At 44.1% G+C, this 21,703-nt stretch overlaps 1 protein-coding gene across 1 annotated transcript; it reads right to left on the bottom strand.

Moving 5' to 3' along the window:
• Window positions 1-7,795: 7,795 nt before the first annotated feature.
• On the bottom strand, window positions 7,796-18,058 carry LOC129713765 (uncharacterized). Its single transcript, XM_055663049.1, has 9 exons — window positions 17,985-18,058; window positions 17,257-17,403; window positions 16,126-16,239; window positions 15,055-15,168; window positions 14,342-14,480; window positions 13,063-13,178; window positions 12,477-12,571; window positions 9,488-9,596; window positions 7,796-8,460 (listed from the first exon to the last, which is right to left on the bottom strand). Exons 1-9 carry the CDS (start codon window positions 18,033-18,035, stop codon window positions 8,389-8,391), a joined length of 957 nt encoding a protein of 318 aa, XP_055519024.1. The 5' UTR covers window positions 18,036-18,058; the 3' UTR covers window positions 7,796-8,388.
• Window positions 18,059-21,703: the final 3,645 nt, after the last annotated feature.

Genomic DNA, 21,703 nt, shown 5'->3' with positions numbered 1-21,703 from the left:
GGCAGGCATCCACCCGTCTGTCCTGCACGTAGGCGATGGTATCTCTCAGCAGCGCTAGGCTGTCTGAGATTTTCCTGCCAGGTACAGCACAGGTTTGGTCCGGGTGGATTACCCCTCCCAGAGCAGATTTGACCCGGTTGGCAATGGCCTTAGACAGGATCTTGTAATCTACATTCATCAATGTTATGGGTCTCCAATTCTTTATATCCTTCCTCTCCCCCTTCTGCTTGTAGATTAGGGTAATGCTGCCCTTCCTCATGGAGTCTGACATGCTGCCTGCTAGAAGCATGTCGTTGTACACTTCCAGCAGGTCCGGGCCCACACAGTCCCACAGAGCCCAATACAACTCGGCCGGTAAGCCATCGCTTCCGGGAGTTTTACTCGAGTCAAAGGAGCTGATGCAGCGGGACTTGGAGCTGATGCAGCGGGACTCAGAGCTGGGGCAGTGGGACTCGGAGCTGGGGCAGTGGGACTCGGAGAGCTGGGGCAGTGGGACTCGGAGCTGGGGCAGTGGGACTCGGAGCTGGGGCTGGGGGACTCGGAGCTGGGGCAGGGGGAGGGGGACTCGGAGTGGGGCAGGGGGGACTCGGAGTGGGGACTCGGAGTGGGGCAGTGGGACTCGGAGTGGGGCAGTGGGACTCGGAGCTGGGGCAGTGGGAGGGACTCGGAGCTGGGGCAGTGGGACTCGGAGCTGGAGCAGCGGGACTCGGAGCTGGGGCAGCGGGACTCGGAGCTGAGGCTGTTGGGCCGACTCGGAGCGGAGACGGCGTTCCGGCTTTCGGCAGCGGTGACATCACCACGGAGGTCCGCTGGACTGGAGAGCGGCATCTTCGGCCTGGATCGAACGCCTCAGCGCAGAGGGAGAACAAGGAGGGAAGAGACAAAGACTAAGACTTTTGCCTCCATTACAGTGAGGAGGTGCTTGGTGAACACACTGTAGTGGATGTTAATTTGTGTTTATTGTATGTTTTGTTATTTATTGTTACTGTGTATGACTGCAGGCAACGTAATTTTGTTCAGACCGAAAGGTCTGAATGACAATAAAGGAATCAAATTCAAATAAAGGAATCAAATACAAATTCAAGTGGAGCCCCTTCTACAGACCCGAAGCGTCACTATTCCTTCTCTCCAGAGATGCTGTCTGACCCACTGAGTTACTCCAGCTATTTGTGTCTATCTTTGGCTTAAACCAGCAGCTACAGTTCCTCCTGCAGAACCAACTAACCTATCAAGCTCCACATCTTTACCAGACAGGGGTAAGGTGGAGCACTGGGAGGAAACCCATGAAGTTACAAACTCCACAGAGACTGTATCAGAGGTCAGGACTGAAGCCACTTTGCTGGGTCAGTGAGACAGCAGCTCTCTACCAGCTGCACTACAGTGTTGATCATGATTTTACAATATTATAAGGTTTAAGTTTCTAAAATAAAAAGAAATATTTATAGTTTGTAATGTAACCTTTTCACACAAAGGGAGGTGGGTGAATAGAACGAGTTGCCGGAGGAGGTAGTTGAGGGAGGTACTATCACAACAAATAAGAAACATTTAGACAGGTTCATGGATATAATAATAATAATAACTTTATTTGTTAAGCACCTTAAAAACAACCAAAGCTGACCAAAGTGCTGTACAGAAAAAAGAAAACAAGCAAGACATCATAAAACAGGCAGAACAACAGAACATACAACTAACACGAGCCGCATAAATTACATACAAAAAATCCAAACAATAAAATAAAAAAAAAAAAAAAAAAAAACAAACTCCACGGAGACTGTATCAGAGGTCAGGACTGAAGCCACTTTGCTGGGTCAGTGAGACAGCAGCTCATATGACAAGTTTAGAGGGCAGATGGGACCCGTGCAGATGCGGCATGTTGGCCGGTGTGGGCAGGTTTCTCCGCTGCAAGACTCGATGGCTCTAGTTATAAGGCACTTTACTTTTCACAGAAATAGTTATGGCTAATGAAATACTTCTGAAATATTAACTTTTTGTGTAGGAATGTTCAAAAATCAATCAGTGAAGCAGTTTAGCCCTCACAAAGGGTTTGTGTAGTAAATGAAGGTATATGGTATGCAGTTTAGCTGCTCAATAGTCTTCTGTGTTTGGAGGATGTAGGAAAGGTTTGGAGGGCTATGGACAAAATAGGTCAAGTTTGGATGGGACATCTTGGCCAGAGTTGGACCAAGGAGCATGTTCATTGATAGCGATCTCACAGAAAATCAGACATCTCTGATGAAATTTACCATCGTGTTCAATGTAATAGCACAGCCTTTGGTCAATTGTGAAGGTTCTTTGTAAACTTAGACCTGGAAAAAGCTACCACACTGCAGTAATCTCTTGCATATTTTTTAAACTGGGATACAGATCATCAGATGTTTAAGATGTATCAGGTTTCAGACTCATTAACCTATACAATATCTTTAATTATTAACACCCTCCTCTTACTTCCTCATTTTCACTGGCCTCTTGATTCTTCAGCATGCCAAGGATTTTGGTGCCTTCTGTGAATATAGCTTGCTACACAAGCAGGAAACATTCTCAAGGATTGGTTCACCAATAATGGGATTTCAAAGTGAGACGTCACCCGTGCATGTTCCAAAATGATGCTGCCTGGCCTGCTGAGTAATGCCCCTGTCCCACTTAGGGAACCTGAACTGAAACCTCTGGAGACTTTGCGCCCCACCAAGGTTTCCGTGCGGTTCCCGGAGGTTTGTGTCAGTCTCCCTACCAGCTTCCACTACCTGCAACCTCCGGCAACCACCTGCAACCTCCGGGAACCGCACGGAAACCTTGGATGGGGTGCAAAGTGTCCAGAGGTTTCCTTTCAGGTTTCCAAAGTGGGACCGGGGCATTACTCCAGAAATGTGTCCTTTTGTGTATTAACCAGTATCCACAGTTCTTTGTTTCTACAACCAATGGCATGACTGCCTTGATAGCATTGATGTACAGAGGGATCTTGTGGTCCAAGTCTCTAACATGCAAGTGGCATCACAAGGGGTTTGTGTAGTAAATGAAGGTATATAGAGTGATTTAGACCATTTGGAAAAATGGGCTGAAAGATGGCAGATGGAGTTTAATGCTGATAAATGTGAGGTGCTACACCTTGGCAGGACAAATCAAAATAGGACGTACATGGTAAATGGTAGGGAATTGAAGAATACAGTTGAACAGAGGGATCTGGGTATAACCGTGCATAGTTCCTTGAAGGTGGAATCTCATATAGATAGGGTGGTAAAGAAAGCTTTTGATATGCTAGCCTTTATAAATCAGAGCATGGAGTATAGAAGTTGGGATGCAATGTTAAAATTGTACAAGACATTGGTGAGACCAAATTTGGAGTATGGTGTACAATTTTGGTCACCCAATTATGGGAAAGATGTCAACAAAATAGAGAGAGTACACAGGAGATTTACTAGAATGTTGCCTGGGTTTTAACAACTAAGTTACAGAGATAGGTTGAATAAGTTAGGTCTTTATTCTCTGGAGCGCAGGTTAAGGGGGGACCTGTTAGAGGTCTTTAAAATGATGAGAGGGATAGACAGAGTTGATGTGGACAAGGTTTTCCCTTTGAGAATAGGGAAGATTCAAACAAGAGGACATGACTTCAGAATTAAGGGACAGAAGTTTAGGGGTAATATGAGGGGGAACTTCTTTACTCAGAGAGTGGTAGCGGTGTGGAATGAGCTTCCAGTGGAAGTGGTGGAGGCAGGTTCATTGGTATCATTTAAAAATAAATTAGATAGGCATATGGATGAGAAGGGAATGGCGGGTTATGGTATGAGTGCAGGCAGGTGGGACTAAGGGAAAAAAAAAAATTTGCTCGGCACGGACTTGTAGGGCCGAGATGGCCTGTTTCCGTGCTGTAATTGTTATATGGTTATATGGTATGCTTGTTTTCATAGGTCAGGGCATTGAGTATCTTCCTCGTTCGTATGGCGTGCACAGCCCAAAGTTGTTAGACAACTTGGATCTTCTGCTTGTGCACGCCAGGTGCATTGCATTAATTGAAACAGGGTGGACCTCATGGAGGTTGCAATCTCCTACCCCATGCATTGGGTATAAGAGTCCGGAAGTCATGTTGCAGCTTTATAGGACTTTGGTTTTGCTGCATTTGGAGTCAAACTCAAAAAGCTGGAGTAACTCAGCGGGTCAGGCAGCATCTCTGGGGAAAAGGAATAGTGACGCTTCGTGTGACATCCTTAATGCTGGTGGCCAGCATACTTGTGTTACCATAGAAGTGTAGCGGGTCAAGGTGCAACTAAATACCCCTGGTAGCCACTATACTAGAGACATTATGGCAGTGACATTATAACCATATAACAATTAATGGCACAATTAAACATGTAACACGATTTCAGGCCATCTTTTGGTCGCGACTTTCACTCAAATATAAATACAAGTGATAAAACAGTCAAAACGAATTGTAACTTTTAATAAAAACTTTGTCAAACAAAATAATTAACAAAAGTGCATTTCTAAATTGTACCCTAATGGCAACATAACAAACATGAGAATAGTGTAATAGATAAATTATATTTATAATGTACTCAATGCTTTCCTCAAATCTGCAGCACCACTTTAAATGTACAAATGCATTTCGAAGCAGAAATATAATCTCTCAATATAATCTCTCTCTGACATCCTAACTCCCAAGGAGCAGAGTTAAATAACATTTCTTAACATTTCTCAAAAATATACATAATTTTGCATTTAGAGCTTTATAACCAAGCGGCCTACACCAACAGGATTGCCACTTTCGTAAGGAACACAGCAAAATGGAAAGAGATTGCAGTGTCTCCTCCTGACTCCGACGTGGAATGGGCAACAAGGCAAGTCGAAGGTGTCACGGTCTTCAATGTTTCCAAGCCAAATTCTCCAAGCTCCACCTTTGGTTCACCATGCATCTACACCGGAGAATTTAACTGCCACAGCACCACCTGGGCTACCGTTCAACTAACTCAGATGCCGCTCCACTAGCAGACTGGGGCTCAGCTACTGCTATTCAACTCCTGTATGACCAAAACAACTGGACAGCTTCCACTCTGGCAGGTGGAACATCACTACCAACATTGACTTGGCTTTTGCAAACCTGAATGGACCATCCTCACACCGTATCATCCTGGATCACTTCCCAAAATCACAACATCCCCATCTCTGATTATCCCGGACAACCTCATCGAGCCGGTCCCAACCAAACCTGTGAAGAGGTGGCATTTCTGCAAGACCAGGTGAGACCAGTTCACACGTCTGGTGGACTTCTGGATCGCCAGCCTCCCCACCCCCTCCTCCACCAATCTGGACAAAACCTACTGAGTCTTCTGCAAATTCCTCATCAGGGCAGCGAAGAGTTCCATTCCTCGCAGCTATCATTGCCGGTACATCCCCACATGGGACGAAGAGTGTGACGCATGCCACGACGCATTCCTGGACGCTGAACTTGGCGAAGAAGCTGTCTCCAAGGCCACGGATCTGACAATGTGTCTCGACAAGAAGCGCAGAGAGCGGTGGGCAGAGACAGTCCAAGGAAACGACTTCACACACTCCAGTAGGGTGGCTTGGAAGAACTTCAAAGAAGCGGACAAGAATCAAACCCGTTCTGTCAAACAGGAAACCACTAATTTTTGGGAAGCTCCAGGCGCTGATGGGCTCCAGTCAGCAGCCTTTTCCTCTGCAGAACTCTCTCCTGTCATCACTCAATTGAAATGCGGAAAAGCCCAGGGTCCAGATAACATTCCCCCAGAATTCCTGAAACACTGCGGTCCTAAATGCCAGGTCTGGCTCCGTGAGTTCTACTACTCATGCCTTATTGGTCAGTCCATTCCGAAGAGCTGGTGGAAAGCCACCGTCATTGCACTACCAAAACCAAACAAGCGTGTGTACGACCCAAGGAACCATCGGCCCATCTCACTCATCTGTGTCCTGTACAAGCTTCTCGAACGGCTTCTCCTGGCCCGGCTCGATCCAATCGTCGACCCCCAACTACCCGCTGAACAAGCCGGATTTCGTCCTGCATAAACATATATAACTGTTTTGTATAACATATAGGGCTCATGTTGTCGACCTCCCCTTGGTGAGCCCTGTCAACTGACCTCAGTCAGGTAAATGGCAACAAACAGACAGCAGCAGAAATAACAATGAACCGGATGGCATCACCCTGCTGCAGCTGAATGCAGAAAACCTCACCAAGGCCTAGACCACCATCATTGAACATCTGCCACAGACCCACAAAGTCATTGCAATCCTGCTCCAAGAGACTCACAAAAGTGATGGCTCCCATCTGAAGATCTGCTACGACGCATTCCTGGACGCTGAACCAGGCGAAGAGGCTGTCTCCAAGGCTACGGACCTGACAATCCACCACGACAAGAAGCGCAGAGAGTGGTGGGAAGAGACAGTCCAAGGAATCAACTTCACACACTCCAGTAGGGTGGCTTGGAAGACCTTCAATCGCCCAAAGCATTGCCCTGTCACGGCCAACTCTGTCGCCCACCAGCTCCTGGCCAACGGCCACTTCAAACAGACAGACAAGAATCAAACTCGTTCTGTCAAACAGGAAACCACTAATCTTTGGAAAGTTCAGCAGCCTTTTCCTCTGCAGAATTCTCTCTTGTCATCACTCAATGCAGGAGAAACTCAGCGGGTGCAGCAGCATCTATGGAGCGAAGGAAATAGGCAACGTTTCGGGCCGAAACCTTTCTTCAGACTGGTGGGGGGGGGTGGGGGGGGGGGGGGGGGGGGGAGAGATGGAAGGAAAAAGGGAGGAGGAGGAGGAGCTCGAGGGCTGGGGGATGGGAGGAGACAGCTCGAGGGTTAAGGAAGGGGAGGAGACTGCAAAGGCTAGCAAAACTGGGAGAATTCAATGTTCATGCCCCCAGGGTGCAAGCTCCCCAGGCGGAATATGAGGTGCTGTTCCTCCAATTTCCGGTGTTGATCACTCTGGTAATGGAGGACACCCAGGACAGAGAGGTCGGATTGGGAATTGGAGGGGGAGTTGAAGTGCTGAGCCTCCGGGAGTTCAGGTAGGATATTGCGGACTGAGCGGAGGTGTTCGGCGAAACGATCGCCCAATCTCCGCTTGGTCTCACCGATGTAAATCAGCTGACATCTAGAGCAGAGGATGCAGTAGATGACGTTGGAGGCAAAGACCGCTCCCTCCGCAACTCCCTTGTCAATTCTTCCCTTCTCTCCCGTACCACCCCCTCCCCAGGCACTTTCCGTTGCAACCGCAAGAAATGCAACACCTGTCCCTTCACCTCCCCCCTCGACTCCATTCAAGGTCCCAAGCAGTCATTCCAGGTGTGACAGAGGTTCACCTGTATCTCCTCCAACCTCATCTACTGCATCCGCTGCTCTAGATGTCAGCTGATTTACATCGGTGAGACCAAGCGGAGGTTGGGCGATCGTTTCGCCGAACACCTCCGCTCAGTCCGCAATAACCTACCTGACCTCCCGGTGGCTCAGCACTTCAACTCCCCCTCCCATTCCCAATCCGACCTCTCTGTCCTGGGTCTCCTCCATTGCCAGAGTGAGCAACACCGGAAATTGGAGGAACAGCACCTCATATTCCGCCTGGGGAGTCTGCATCCTGGGGGCATGAACATTGAATTCTCCCAGTTTTGCTAGCCCTTGCTGTCTCCTCCTCTTCCTTAACCCTCGAGCTGTCTCCTCCCATCCCCCAGCCCTCGAGCTCCTCCTCCTCCCCTTTTCATTCCCTCTCTCCTTCCCCCCCCCCCCCGCTATCAGTCTGAAGAAGGGTTTCGGCTCGAAAACGTTGCCTATTTCCTTCGCTCCATAGATGCTGCTGCACCCACTGAGTTTCTCCAGCATTTTGTGTACCTCCTGCATTGCTTGGCTGGATCATCATGGGGCGCCTGGATATCTATTCTCTGAACCGGTCTCTTGCACTCGTGTACAGCACCGCTGTGTACACCGCCCCAGCATGATGCCGCAGCGCTCATACTAGCAAGCTGGACGCCATCCTCAACGACACCATGCGGATCATCACCGGCTGCCTACGTCCTACTCCGGATCTTCTGCCGGTGCTCGCAGCTATCGCACCCGCCAAGCTTCGCAGAGAGTACTTCACCCACAGGCTGGTGTGCAAGGCCCCTTCGGACACCAAACATCCTTTGCACCACCTCGCCCAGGACTCACAGCAACTGGGACCTCGACGCCTGTCATCTGATCGCTCCTTCTACCGTCACGCAGCCACCCTCTGTGGCTCCGGTTTCAACACACTAGGAGCTTGGAGAACCAGCTGGGAACAGACTTCCTGACCTCCTCAATTCACTGTTGCACCAAACACCACAGCCACACCTGGCTCGGACATGCCCTGGAACGAGTGGGTCGCCCTGAACTGGCTCCGTACAGGGGTCGGCCGGTTCAACATCAACATGCATCGTGATGACTTACTTTTCGAGAGGTGAATATACGTTTGAAACTCTTCACTCGCCTCTTCGCCTGCAAAACAGAAACTGATGTCAATAGCTAATTAACATCAACCTAATACAGGTGTCAGAGTTTATGCGGAAAAGGTAGGAGAATGGGGTTACAAAGGAGAGATAGATCAGCCATGATTCAATCAAGGAGTTGACTTGATTGGCCACACGACCTAATTCTTATCCCATCACTTATGAACCTCAACTAATTAGTTCTTTCAGAATTAAACTAATTAGTAAAATGCCAAGGTACAGATGTGAAGATTTGTTTTTACTTATCATGTTATAAAGATCCGCATTATAATGTACGAATGGGTGGCAGCGGCTTCAATACTATGGGACCAAATGAATGCACTATTCTATGCAAACAGCAATGTGGATTCCTTGGTGAACTATTGAGTCTAGATTCTAAAATCCTCTGTCACAGTCAATCAGAAAATGACAGTACTTCCATGGTTAGTCTTGGATTCCTTGGTGATGGGTGACGTATCCATTCTTACACTATACAGCAAGCTGAAGGTGGGGAAAGATAAACCTTCATCAGCTGTTTTTTCCTGCTCTCTGTATTCCTAGAAAGGTGTCTCTACATTTAAGAATTTCTTTTGGTTAAGATGAGATAACTAAATTTATTGCATTCATTTCGAGATTTGGCTTACACCTTGGCCTGTATTCACTGCACTGTTTCATACCGAAACAGGGAGATTAGAGATATGCATTTGAAAACCCATTCGCGTGAGTGCGACATGAGAGTAACTCAAACACCTCATGTCTCGCAGGAGAGGAGTTGTTGCTGGGTGAGGGGAGGGGCACCACGTGCAGACCTCGAGGCTGGACAATGAAACCAGGCCAGGTTTTCTGTGTTGATGCCTGAATCACCCACTCCAAACCGATGTACTATGTATCCTATTTATTAGTTAGTATGTACATGGAAGCAGGTTTTCCAGAGTTGCCCTGTTCACTGGGGTGGGGTGTTAGGGGCACGATGCAGTGTAAAACATCAGAAAATTAGACTACAACTAGAAAACGATGAATTGATTGGCAATACACACCTTCCGTGCCACCACCACCTTTTCAATTGAGTCATTCTCAAAAGCCTCCTCATATTCCTCGTGTGTTTCATTGCCAATTGTTTGCTTCCTGGGCGCTGGTCTGACATGTCTGGAAAGAAAACAGCAGTATAAACAGTAACACAGTAACCCCACCTTCTCAAAGAAATGTCATCGATACCAAGGGCTGGGAAGAACACAGGGCTTTCAAGGAATCTTCTCCAAGGACTTTGAAGCAGCTGCTTTCGACAGTCTGTGGATTTCTCTACAAGCGGTTTGACGGAGCCAAACTGGAAAGACCATTTCTTGAATTGGAGGAAGCAAAGGTATAGAAACTAGCAAAAATGCCAGGGGAAGTGGGGGAGAAATTATTTTTCACTCAGCAAACTGACCTAGGTTATATTCCCTAAAAAAGTGGTAACAAAATACTCAATAATAATATATTTTTTATAAAACAATTCAAGGGCGCATCTCAAAAAGGAAAGAGGCGAGAATTAAATGGATAAATCATTCAGTGCTCCTACAAGCAGAATTCTGTAATTCCACGCACATTGTGTGCACATGGTTCTATCAAGTAACAGTGGGGGCAGAATTGCTGCCTTACAGCGCCAGAGACCCAGGATCACTCCTGACTGTAGGTGCTGTTTGTGTGGAGTTTGCAACTTTTCCCTGTTACTGCGTAGGTTTCCTCCGGGTATTCTAGTTTCCTCCCACATCCCAAAGATGTGAGGGTTTGTAGGCTATTTGGATTGGTTAAAATTGTAATTTGTCCCTCGTGTGTAGGATTGCGCTAGTGTACGGGATGATTGCTGGTCGGTGCAGACTCAGTAGGACGAAGGGCCTGTTGCCATGCTGTATCTCTAAAGTCTAAAGTAACTAACGTGTGTCTTTTAACAACCTTGGAAGAATAAGATGTCATTAGTGTATCCAAAGACTAGTGACATCTTATTTTTCCAAGGTTGCTATAAGTGATGGGTGAAATGGATGTGCCATTTTATTACCATGTTAGCAAACAAGAACCTACATTCAACTCAGTGACAATTCAACTACAAGCAATGCTTCCTCTGCAGAACCTCTCCTTAATTCATCATCTCAAGTTAGCCAGTTTGTGAAACAGAGACAAATGGCTTTTCTTTGGATTTGGATCCAGCACTTGTTTGACTAATGCACACTTCAAAATTTGCAGTGTGCGTTCTGCTGCTCCATTTGGATGCGGAATGGTATGGAGCGACTCTAGTGTGTTTTACACCATTCCCTTTCATGAAATACTCAAACTCTTGTGAACAGAATTAAGGTCCGTTATCAGACATCATTTCCTCTGGAAATCCATAGGATGCAAACAATCCTCGCAAAATGTAAATTGTTTTGCTGGATGTCGTTTTGTTCATTGGAAACACCTCTATCCACTTGGAGTGACTATCAATCACAATGAACAATTATTGTCCATCTAACTCTGCACCAGGCCATCATAGATAGCTTCTAGCTAGACTCTTTGAGACACATTCCCAAATGCTGATCAGGAGGATCTCCTAACAATTTTACTCCGTATCTTTCAGGGATTACAACTCTCGCTCCCACATGACACACCCTTGGTCTACTGAGAGTTCATTCCTACGTACAAAAAATGGGTTCAGTTCTGCCTCTGAATCCGGCAATTTGTTTGGCCATCCATTTGTAACATACTCCCGCACTCTTGACAAAAGTCTGTCAGTGTGAGTAGCCTTCCCAATGTCTCCTGAAGTGATAGTTAACTCACCTACACGAGAGAAATAAAACACATTCTCTCTGTTTGGGGTAAACTCCGATTCCAAAGGTAATTTAGATATGGCGTCAGCATTGCTGATACTGGTATGCAGTCAATATCAATGCCCCATCTTTACATTCTGGCTGCTGCCACAGTTGGGATGTGTGCTTTTGGATTTAGGATCACTGTCAACAGCTGGTGATGTGTCACGATTACAAACCTTCTACCATACCAGTATTTGTGAAACCACCTAACACCAAAAATGAATGCAAGATCCTCTCGCTCTATTTGGAACTGAGTGTACTAGAAGCAAAGGCTATAGGCCTCTCCTCTCCATTTACTAGCACATGAGAGACAGCACCAACACCGTATGGTGAAGCATCACATGCTAACTTCATTGGATTATTGACATCATAATGAACAAGTATTGTACTCTCTACCAACTGAGCTTTACATGATTTGAAAGCTTGTTCACATTCACGTGTCCACTTCCATGGTACATCTTTTCTCAAGATCTCGCTCAAGGGATGTAAACAGGTGGACAGGCATGGTACGAACCTCCCACAATAATGCACTTATCCTAAAAAGGATCATATCTCAGATATGTTTCTGGGAGTGGGCGTGTTCTGGATTGCATCAACTTTACCCTTGGTGGGGTGTAGACTATCCTTGTACATCTTATGACCCAAGTACTCTACCGAGTTCTAATAGAACTCACACTTTTGTGCCTTCACTCTTACACTGTGTGTCTCAAGGCATTGAGTACCACTTCCAACCTTTCATCATGTGTCTGCCTGCCAGGGGCTGAGATGAGGATGTCATCCAAGTAACGCACCACATCTTCAATTCCGTCTAGAATTTGTGACATAAACCCTTGAAAAAAAATCCCTGGGGGCTGATGATATGCCGAATGGAAGCGTATTGAACTGAAACAATCCCAAATGCGTGTTGATAGTCAGCTTGGATTTAGATTCTCCCTAAACTAAACTAATCTAAAACAAACCATATGAAAGCCGTTCAGCCATTCAAAACTGAATGTCCTCCTTTAACCAGACGGATTCTCCATCGTCAAGGAGTTGAATAATTTGTGGCTCCACGACACCACCCTACGAAAATTGACTGCCGTCTTTGCTACCATCATCGACACTTCAAACGTTGTTTGCCAGCCAAAGCATCAAGAGATAATCCCATTTGATCGTATGGCACAATAGAAATGCAACTGATATCCCAGTTCAAGTCGAACCAAACCTTAGCTCAGCCAATTCATTCTTGCAGGAGGACGGATCTTGTTCTCTGCGCTCCTGCTGTGTTTCTTCTGGAAGGATTTTCAGTTCTTCCTTTTCCTGCAAAATGAAAATAGTGCTCAATCTTTACAGTCAATATGGGGTTCAAATTCACTGCAATCGCAACCTTCCAATCGATCGCGTTCCACAAAAACCTATTCGCAAGATGATTAAAATGGCTATTAACTTACGGGAATTAAACATAAAATTCCTTCCATTTGGCTTATAAATTCATGACAATGAGATTTAAAAATCATGTTACATTGTGAATTCTTGTGTTAATTGGTCACTTAGGCTATTTAAAAATGTTAACCTTTTCTTAAGAAATGGATAGATGTTTACATCTAGTAATTGAATTTTGTAATCAGCTACCATTAGGTAACTAACTAATTATATGCTTTAATTCCTACAATGCTTCAACAACTCACGGTATATCATACCATCAATTTTCCTTTTTTGATAAGATGAAGTCATTTCATTCCAGGTAAATGGCAAACAGATCAATATTCAGTTAATCGTCACCAGGTGCAAGGGACTTATATTTGGCGTACCTGTACATTGTCCAGCTCCTCTTGCATCTGTTCAATTATCAACAGGTATGTAGCTTCCTTTGACATAAATCTGTCCTCTGACCTTTCTGCCTCTTCCATCAGAAACATCACTTGTTCTTTTAGAAAGAGAAAGGAAAAAACAATCTGATATTTGTTGCAAAAAAAGCAAAACCTCCACAATTTGCAATAGTTTCCACAGCAGTTAATGGAAATCAGTGAAAATCATATGTTCTACTAAATACCAGTATTTGAAATCATCAAATATCCTTGAAATGCTACAATTCATTAAGCTTGAAGATTGCTCAGGCACAATGGTAATTCCATTTACATATTTATCCAACGATAAATTCCTTAACTATCACTAGTGAGAAATGATTAGAAGCTTGAATAAAGCTCCACAGAAAATGTGTCTCCTCAACATTTTGGAAATTAAGGTATAAATTTACTGAATCCCAAAACTAAGTCGGAGTCAAACCCAGGTCTCTGGCGCTGAAAGGCAGCAACTCTACCGCTGCGCCACCAGGCCGCCCTTCACCATGTCATGTTTTAACTATCGGCATCCTCTGAAAATGAAAATTCAGTGATAGCGATGTTTAAAGGATTCAAGAAGAGAATGTTTTGAAAAGCATCTGTACGAATCTGTCCAAATGACTGTGTGTTCTTACAAATGCTTCTCAAAGAATTATTTTATTGAATCCTTTAAACATCACTATCTTCTGATCAAGGAATCTGACAAGAATACCTGAATGAAAAAAACTTAGATTACACGCTACTTTTCCTGATCAATCAATGTATCAACCCATTTACCAACCAATGAAGTATATTTTTAAGTGTGATCAGTGATAAAATATGGGAATTACAGCAACCAATTTGCATACACAAAATCTCACGAGGTTGCAGGGACCAGAGAATTACACGGCAAAACAAAAATGAAGTGATGTTTTGTCATAAAATCCACTCCATTCCTCTAATGCTAGAATATTTTAGGGCAAACCTACTCCCTACCACGAGACGACAGATGTACAAATCTGCGGTAGGACCATTTATGGCCAAAAATATTAACAGGTCAACTTTGAGTAAAAACCTTCCAGTTCGTTAATCTTCCGGTCGGTGAAATAATTTAAAGAACCAGTTGCCTGTTCTGCAAGGGGTGCACAGAACTTGGTGTGAGGTCTTAAATGTTGGAGATCTTTGTGAAGTTGTAAACAGCACTGATCTTTCTGTGATGTTTCTTGTGCATGTTTCTCCCTGATTTTACAGAGCTGAGTGCTGTGTTTACCTTTGAGATGTGCTAATTCAATTTCATGGGTCGCCTTCAAACCACAGATCTCGATATAGCTGTCGTAATCTGCAGCGTAATACTTGTTGTCCAGGTCCTGATTCGTTTCTTCAACTATTCTTATATGTTCCACTAACTCCTAAAAAAATTAAAAAGTAGCCAAATTAAACGAAAAGGACTTTCGGGAGGGAGCCTGTTCCACTTAGGCGAATTGTCAGGCGTCTGTCAAGTTGCCGGCAGTCACCTGATAAACCGGCAACTGGAACGGCGACTGTCAGAGTGGAACACACACACACACACACACACCACTTCCTTTCCAGCCCATTATGCAGGCGGAAGACAGGGCAAGCAGGGGAGGAACTGTCTGAGTGAAATTCACATGGTGCAAAGCCAAGGTGATACACATGCCGCGATGAACAGGAAGATTTGCGCTCTAATTACGAAGGTTAAAGCCCATGCACAGTAAATCCTTTAAAAGGGGGGGAGGAGAATGGGGAAAAAGGAGTGGAGCAAACTTTTAAGAAGCCAGAGATCCACGGTTGTGAAGCTCGGCGGACAATAACATTACCGGTCAGTTTTCTTTGCTTCTGAAAATTACTGTTTACGTTTTTTTTCCCAATGAAATTCACCGGTCTGCAATGGCTATAACCTACGAGAACCTTCGACCTCCTGGAAATAGAGATTCACACAGCAGCAAACAATGATTTCCTTACCACTATCGCACAATTGTTCCATTCCAGATTTGTCTGCAGTATTTCCAATTGTTGTGTTGTTTTTCGCAGTTCCTCTTCGATTTCCCCGAGTTTTTCATTAAAGTCTTCCAGCAACTAAGGAAGTTAACAAGTGATTAATATCTCCTAATAGTGATAAAAAACTGGGCAACATAGTATGGAAATCACACACACACAACATTTGTTATTCAAGTGCACCAATAGTTAGGTCTTCAACTCCGCCTTGGTATTAAGACATTAAAATTAAAATTATCATTAATGAAATCACGGGATGAAGAAAATATTCTACGAGCCTGCATTGTCTGCACTTTGACAAACATAGTTGCAAACACGCATGCCGTTGTCAGAGAACCAAAAATGCAAATGCATTAAATGGGCAACCCCTTATTTCTGTCTAAAGAAATTCCTCTTAATATGCTTCCCAAAGGAACTTCCTTTAAATCTGAGGCTATGAACTCTACTGCTCGACTCTCCCACTAGTGGATGGGAAAAAGAACAACTAAAATGTTGTTCCCCAGTCGCACAGGAGGCCTTGTCCCATTCCCCAACACAATCGTAGCATTAAGCAGGATCGTTTTTGATCAAATTTAATTCCAAAGCAGAGAGGAAGTGGTCAAGATGAGAGTTTTAGTAATATATATGGAATAGAATAGATGGAAGATAGATATAATCGGTAGTAACACTGTTGCATTATAATCAAGAGTTCATGTGTAGTGGGCATCTTAAATAGCAGTTCTCTTCTGATCTTGATCAGGGCTCAAAAGATTGGTGGCACAGATCAGCAATGCCAACAACCTGTCATAACCAGAATGACAATGTTGCAAGGCTCCACATAAAATGTGATTCTGCACTATAACAGATCACAAAAGGGTTGATGGGCTGATTTAGAAAAAACGAATGGGAACATTTATACAAAAGAAAATACAGATTTATTTCCAAGAGGCTCCCTGCTATTTTTATTTCACTGCCAGTTGCAACAGAATCCCTTAGCTGGTTGCAGAGATCTTTCCCTGAAATAGACATTCACACAGCAGCAAACAATGATGTCCTTACCGCTAGATCCCGATTATTTCTATGAAGCTTTTTCTGCAACACATCGACAAGTTGCGTCTTTTCCGATAATGCTTCTTCGTTTTCACGGACTTTTCCCTTGAGGTCTTCCAGTAACTGAGAAAGTTAACGTGATTAATACCTCCTAACAGTGATAAAAACTGGGCAACATAGAATGGAAATCACAAACACGCAACATTTGTAATTCAAGAGCACCAATTCTTCAATTCCACCTTGTTATTAAGATATTAAAATTATCCTAATGAAATCACGGGATGAAATTATTCATTTACATTCAATGGTTTAATGGTCCTTTATTGTCACATGCACTGAGGTACAATAAAATTTGATTTACCACAGTCATACCAAAAAAGCAACAAGACACAAAACTACAAAGATTAAACATAAACAGCCACCACAGTGGTGTGTGAGAATTTCTAGGGCACCCAGCATAGGCGGAGACCCACAGCCATCAGTTTAATGTACAGGCTACACACATGCTCCTTCACCGACCGCTGTACTCTCTCTGCATTCCCTGTCCGCCCAAAGTCAGAAAGCCGTCCGCACTCGCAGCAGACTCCAAGATCACTGCACTCACGGCAATCCCTCCGAGTCTTGTATTCTTTTATAGTTTACTCGATATGTGACAATTAACTAAACTAAATCCCACCTGCGTCTTCTCCTGTACAATTTCATCTTTGCTATTATATACTAACAGGAAGCACTCCTCGACAATTTGAGCAATTTTCTGGCACCATTCCTTTGGCAAGGGAAGACTGAAAACATTTAGTCAGAACCTCAGCTGTTCCCACCCTTGCTTCTTTTAACTGGCTGGGAAACATGATGGACATTTCTGCCGGGCCTGCCGAACCAGCCAACGTTGCTTATAAGGGACCTTTATTGTTCAATTAACATTGGAATGTCGTAAACCATGTAACTAATTTGAAAATAAGCTTTAGAAAATAAGAGGCATTGTTAATTGTTATTGTTACAAAGAAAACTTGCAATATTTTGGACTGAATTTTCAGGCTTTAAAGTGAAATCCAACTGCAGAAATGCAAACACAAAGTACACAGATCACTGTAATAGCTCACTCAGTAAGGGTAACAAATATTCAACTGGAATTGATGTTACCTTAAGGTGTTCACCTCTCACTTGCAGCTGGGTCTTTTTGTCCAGATGTTGATCAATGAGCTGCATTACCAGCTGTTCATACTGAGCCAGCTGCTCAGATAAACCAGCCGCCAAATACCTACCTGTAGTCGACCTGCAGCTCAGTGCCTGAAGAATAATTGGTCACTATTAATAACTGGATCATAGTGAATCAGACTTTAGAGAAAACAGGTTACACAAAAAGGCTGGAGAAACTCAGCGGGTGCAGCAGCATCTATGGAGCGAAGGAAATAGGCAACGTTTCGGGCCGAAACCCTTCCTCAGAGAAAACAGTATTGAAATATTCAGTGACTTGAGAAGTGCATTAATATGGAGTGCATGAAAGCCAATGCATGTTTTAAACAAACGCGCCGCCGACTGGAACATACTGGACTCGCCCCACAGGCCTCCCAGGGGACCGAGGTGAAGCCGGATGGCGAGGTCTGCCTGGGCTGAGGGAACCTAAGCAGTGGCGGTGATGGAAGCCTCAGCAGCAACGGCAGCTTCGGGATCCTCAGCGGCAGTGGGGCTTCATGATCGACTCGCAATCATCGTTCAATGAGAGTGGGGGGAGGGGGGGGGGGGCTAGGGGAAGACAATGGGAACTGGGCGTGAGGGGACAGCCGTGAAGAACAATGGGACTCCGGCGATAATACAAATACAAATTTTGTAAATGCAATGCAACAACAGGAAATTACAAAAATACTTACCTCCGATGATGCATGGGACTCTTCAATCCCACAAATGCACCTCCTCCACATGGTTGTAATTTAAAGTGGCTGCAAAATAACCAAAATAATAATTAAATAGAATTGGTACAGAGCAGACAAGCAGAGAAGATTAGTTTAACTGGGCACCATCCGTGGCACGGACATTGTGGGCCAAAGGGCCTGTTCCTGTGCTGTACTGTTCTATGGTCTATGCTCTTGAGTTTACGTTTAGTTTGTTGTCATGTGTACCGAGGTACAGTGTAAAGCTTTTGTTGCGTGCAGACCAGTCAGCAGAAGGACAATACACGTTTGCAATCGACCCATTTACAGCGCAAGATAAACCCAGCAAAGTCTGATCAAGGATAGTCCAAGGGTCATCAAAGAGGTAGATAATAGTTCAGTGTAGCACTTCCTTATCATTGGATTGGCAATTCTCGCAGATTATGTGCCTATAAACTGACTCAAAAGCAAATCCTGCTCTATTCTCAAAGTAACTAAAACTCAAAACAAAGAAAACAATGGAATTTGCACTCATAAAATGAGCAGCACAATGGCACAGCCGGTAGAGCTACTACCTCACAGCACCAGAAATCTTGGTTCAATACGGACATTGGGTACAGTGGAGTTTGAGTGACTGTGTGGGTTTCCTCCGGGTGTTCCAGTTTCCTCCCACATCCCAAACACATGTAGCTTTTTAGGTTCCGTAAATGGCCTCCATAAAATTGCCACTAATGTGTAGGGAGTGTTTGAAAAAGGGGAAAAACATAGTGTAGCTCTGGGTAATAGAACCCGCGTGATTGACGGGAGGGAGGAGTCACTGAGCACGGGCGGGTGTTCTATTGGCAGTTTTTTTGCTGTAACTATCAGTAACTGTCAGTCTAGCGCCCACACTTGTGGAAGCCACCTTGTAAATTTGGTTCCACTTTCGTTGGCTCGTTGTTTCATTAAAATAAAACAATTCAAGCCAATTTACCGTCTCTGTCTCGCCAAAATAGCCTGTTTTGGGACATAAGACAATAAAACATGCTGGACAATAAAACACTCTTGAACCAGTATGAATGTCGAGACCAACTGGCGCCTGAGCAAGGTGATCCTTTGCGTGCTGTTCTGCATCTGCGTGCAGACTGTAAGAGGTCTGCTGACATCGATTACAATCATTCCACTCTAAAATCTTTATTTACCCTTCACCTGTATACTGTGGACGGTTTGATTGCAATCATGTATCGGCTTTCCTTTACCTGCAGCATGCAATTTCAAGCTTTTCATATGACAATGAACAACTAAACTAAAATCGGTGATCGATGGTCACCATAGAATCGCTGGTCCGAAGCGTCTGATTCATGTTGTATCTCTAAACTATATTAAAATCGTTTCAAACCAAGAGCTTGTGAAAGTCCTTAATTTCTGTGCTTATGTGATGGAAATCACTTGGAAAACATATGTAATTTTGTGCACACAAGTCTCCACTATCAAATGTCCTGAAACATTTGTCTTCCCATACTCATACAGATATACAGGAGTGAACATCTTATGTAAATCAGCACTACACAAGGTAAGTGAAAAGAAAAATTACAATACCTGTATCGATCCAAATGCCACAATAAATAAAGAAAATTTGATGGTCTCTCCCCACGAGGACAATTTCCAGATTGAATTTAGCCTTCCGATGACACAAAGAAGGCTATTGTCCACTGCAAGGGGAATTGATTACACGCAGTTTCTGCGGATAGTCGTAACACTTTCCCTGAAAGATCTTTTAAAGGAAAGGTCTCAGAAAGTAAAGATGTTAGGAATACCAAGCTGTTCGGGTCAAGTTTGTTCAACGGATAATTGAAATTTGATAAGCTGTAGTCTTTTCTCACTGTCACCACAGTAGATGCAGAAGTGTAAATGTCAGTTCAAAAAAAGCTACTGTCCCATCAGGTTGTTGAACTGACCTAACGCTACCACAGCAACGGAACATTACAGACCATCTCTTGGCAACAAATGCATTGTTTCATTTTCTGGATTCCATTTTATAGACAATAGACGATGTCATATGACAATTACCTGAATGGTGCAGGAGCAGGTCATTTGGCCCTTTGAGCCTGCACCACAATTCACTGTGATCATGGTTGATCATCCACTATCAGTATCCCCTTCCTGCCTTCTCCCCATAGGATAGAATATAGATTATTGGAGGTGTTTCAGTTTGCTCCTGTATCCAAATAATTTAACACATCAAATTCCTTTAGTGCACTGGAAGTAGATCACCAAACTTCAGAGATTTCCTGCTTCTATCACCATAATCTCCAAGCACTATGTCATTAATCCTAACATCGATTTCTTTCAATTCCTACCTTCCACACATATAGAAACCTAAAAGCCCTGTCCCACAGTGCGAGTTCATTCCAAGAGCTCTCCCGAGTTAAAAAAAATCAAACTCATGGTAAGCACGGAGAATGAACGTAGCGGGTACGTCGGAGCTCGGGGACGTATCTTAGCGCTGATGGCAGGTACTCAGGAAGACTCGCTAACGGCATGTAATGCATGGGAAGACTCGTGAAGATTTTTCAACATGATGAAAAATGTCCACGAGAGTCCCGAGTACCGACGATTGGCCAGTATCGTAAATCTCTGAGTTCGAATCAGGCAAACTCAGGAGAACTCGTGGAATGAACTTGTACCGTGGGACAGGGCTTTAATTGTGCCCTCCATTGTAGAGATAGAACTGAACAGCATTTAATGATCCTGCAATTTATTTGTTTCCAACCAGGGTTTCTAACCAAGAGACTTATTTTTGTTTTCAATTACATTTCATCAGAACTGGAAACTATAAAACAAGCTTATATTTCTCACTTTTTCCCAGTTCTCATGAAATGTTGTTGACCTGAGATGTGAACTATGTTCCTCTCGCCACAAATGAAAGTGAGTAGCTCCAACATTTTCTGCTTCTCTGCAGCAATCAGGCTATTAAACAATACAACCTCCAAATAAGATCTGAACTACATCGTCTTCAGAGCAGCAGTTTCGTTTTTTTTGCACTATTATTGTTTGTTGGCTAATTTCATGTTTGTGTACATATGCAAATGTATATATGTGTGTGAGAGAGAGCGAGAGAGAGAGAGATCCCACATAGGTGATGCTCCATCGTCCTCCGAGGCAGAGAATTCCACAGACTCACAACTCACTGTGAGAAAAAGTGTTTCCTCGTCTGTGTTCTAAATGCTTTACCCCTTATTCTTAAAATGTGGCCCCTGATTATGGACTTCCCCAACATTGGGAACATTTTTCCTGCCTCCAGCGTGTCCAACCTTTAATAATCTTATACGCTTCAATATAATACCCTCTCATCCTTCTAAAAGTCCACAGTATACAAGCCCAGCCGCTCCATTCACTCAGCAAATGACAGTCCTGCCATCCTGAGAATTAACCTTGTAAATCTATGACACAATGCTGGGTGGAAGTGTGAACTGTGAGGATACTAAGGTCCGCTAATTTGTGGAAGGAAATTCTTGCTGCTGAGGGACTGCAGCATAGATTTACAAGGTTAAATTCCCGGGATGGCGGGGATTGTCATATGCTGAGAGAATGGAGTGGCTGGGATTGTATACTCTATAGTAGCCATTTAACTGTTAAATTTCAGCTTGAGACCCTAGTCACACATATCAAGAGTCAATGAGTGTTTTTGTCATAGGTACCAGATAGGACAAATGAAATTTTACTCTGCAGAAACATAA

The sequence above is a fragment of the Leucoraja erinacea genome, chromosome 37, assembly GCF_028641065.1.
Source record: "Leucoraja erinacea ecotype New England chromosome 37, Leri_hhj_1, whole genome shotgun sequence".
NCBI classification, from domain to species: Eukaryota; Metazoa; Chordata; class Chondrichthyes; order Rajiformes; family Rajidae; genus Leucoraja; species Leucoraja erinaceus.
This window is presented reverse-complemented; position numbering and strand designations above follow the sequence as displayed.

Excerpts from the sequence above, each read along its gene's own strand:
- LOC129713765 (XM_055663049.1), bottom strand. The coding sequence starts at position 18,035 with ATGTGGAGGAGGTGCATTTGTGGGATTGAAGAGTCCCATGCATCATCG. Across the intron at positions 17,404-17,984 it reads AGTCCCATGCATCATCGGAG|GCACTGAGCTGCAGGTCGAC; the intron begins GTAAGTATTTTT and ends ATTATTCTTCAG. Across the intron at positions 9,597-12,476 it reads AATGAATTGGCTGAGCTAAG|ACATGTCAGACCAGCGCCCA; the intron begins GTTTGGTTCGAC and ends TTTTCTTTCCAG.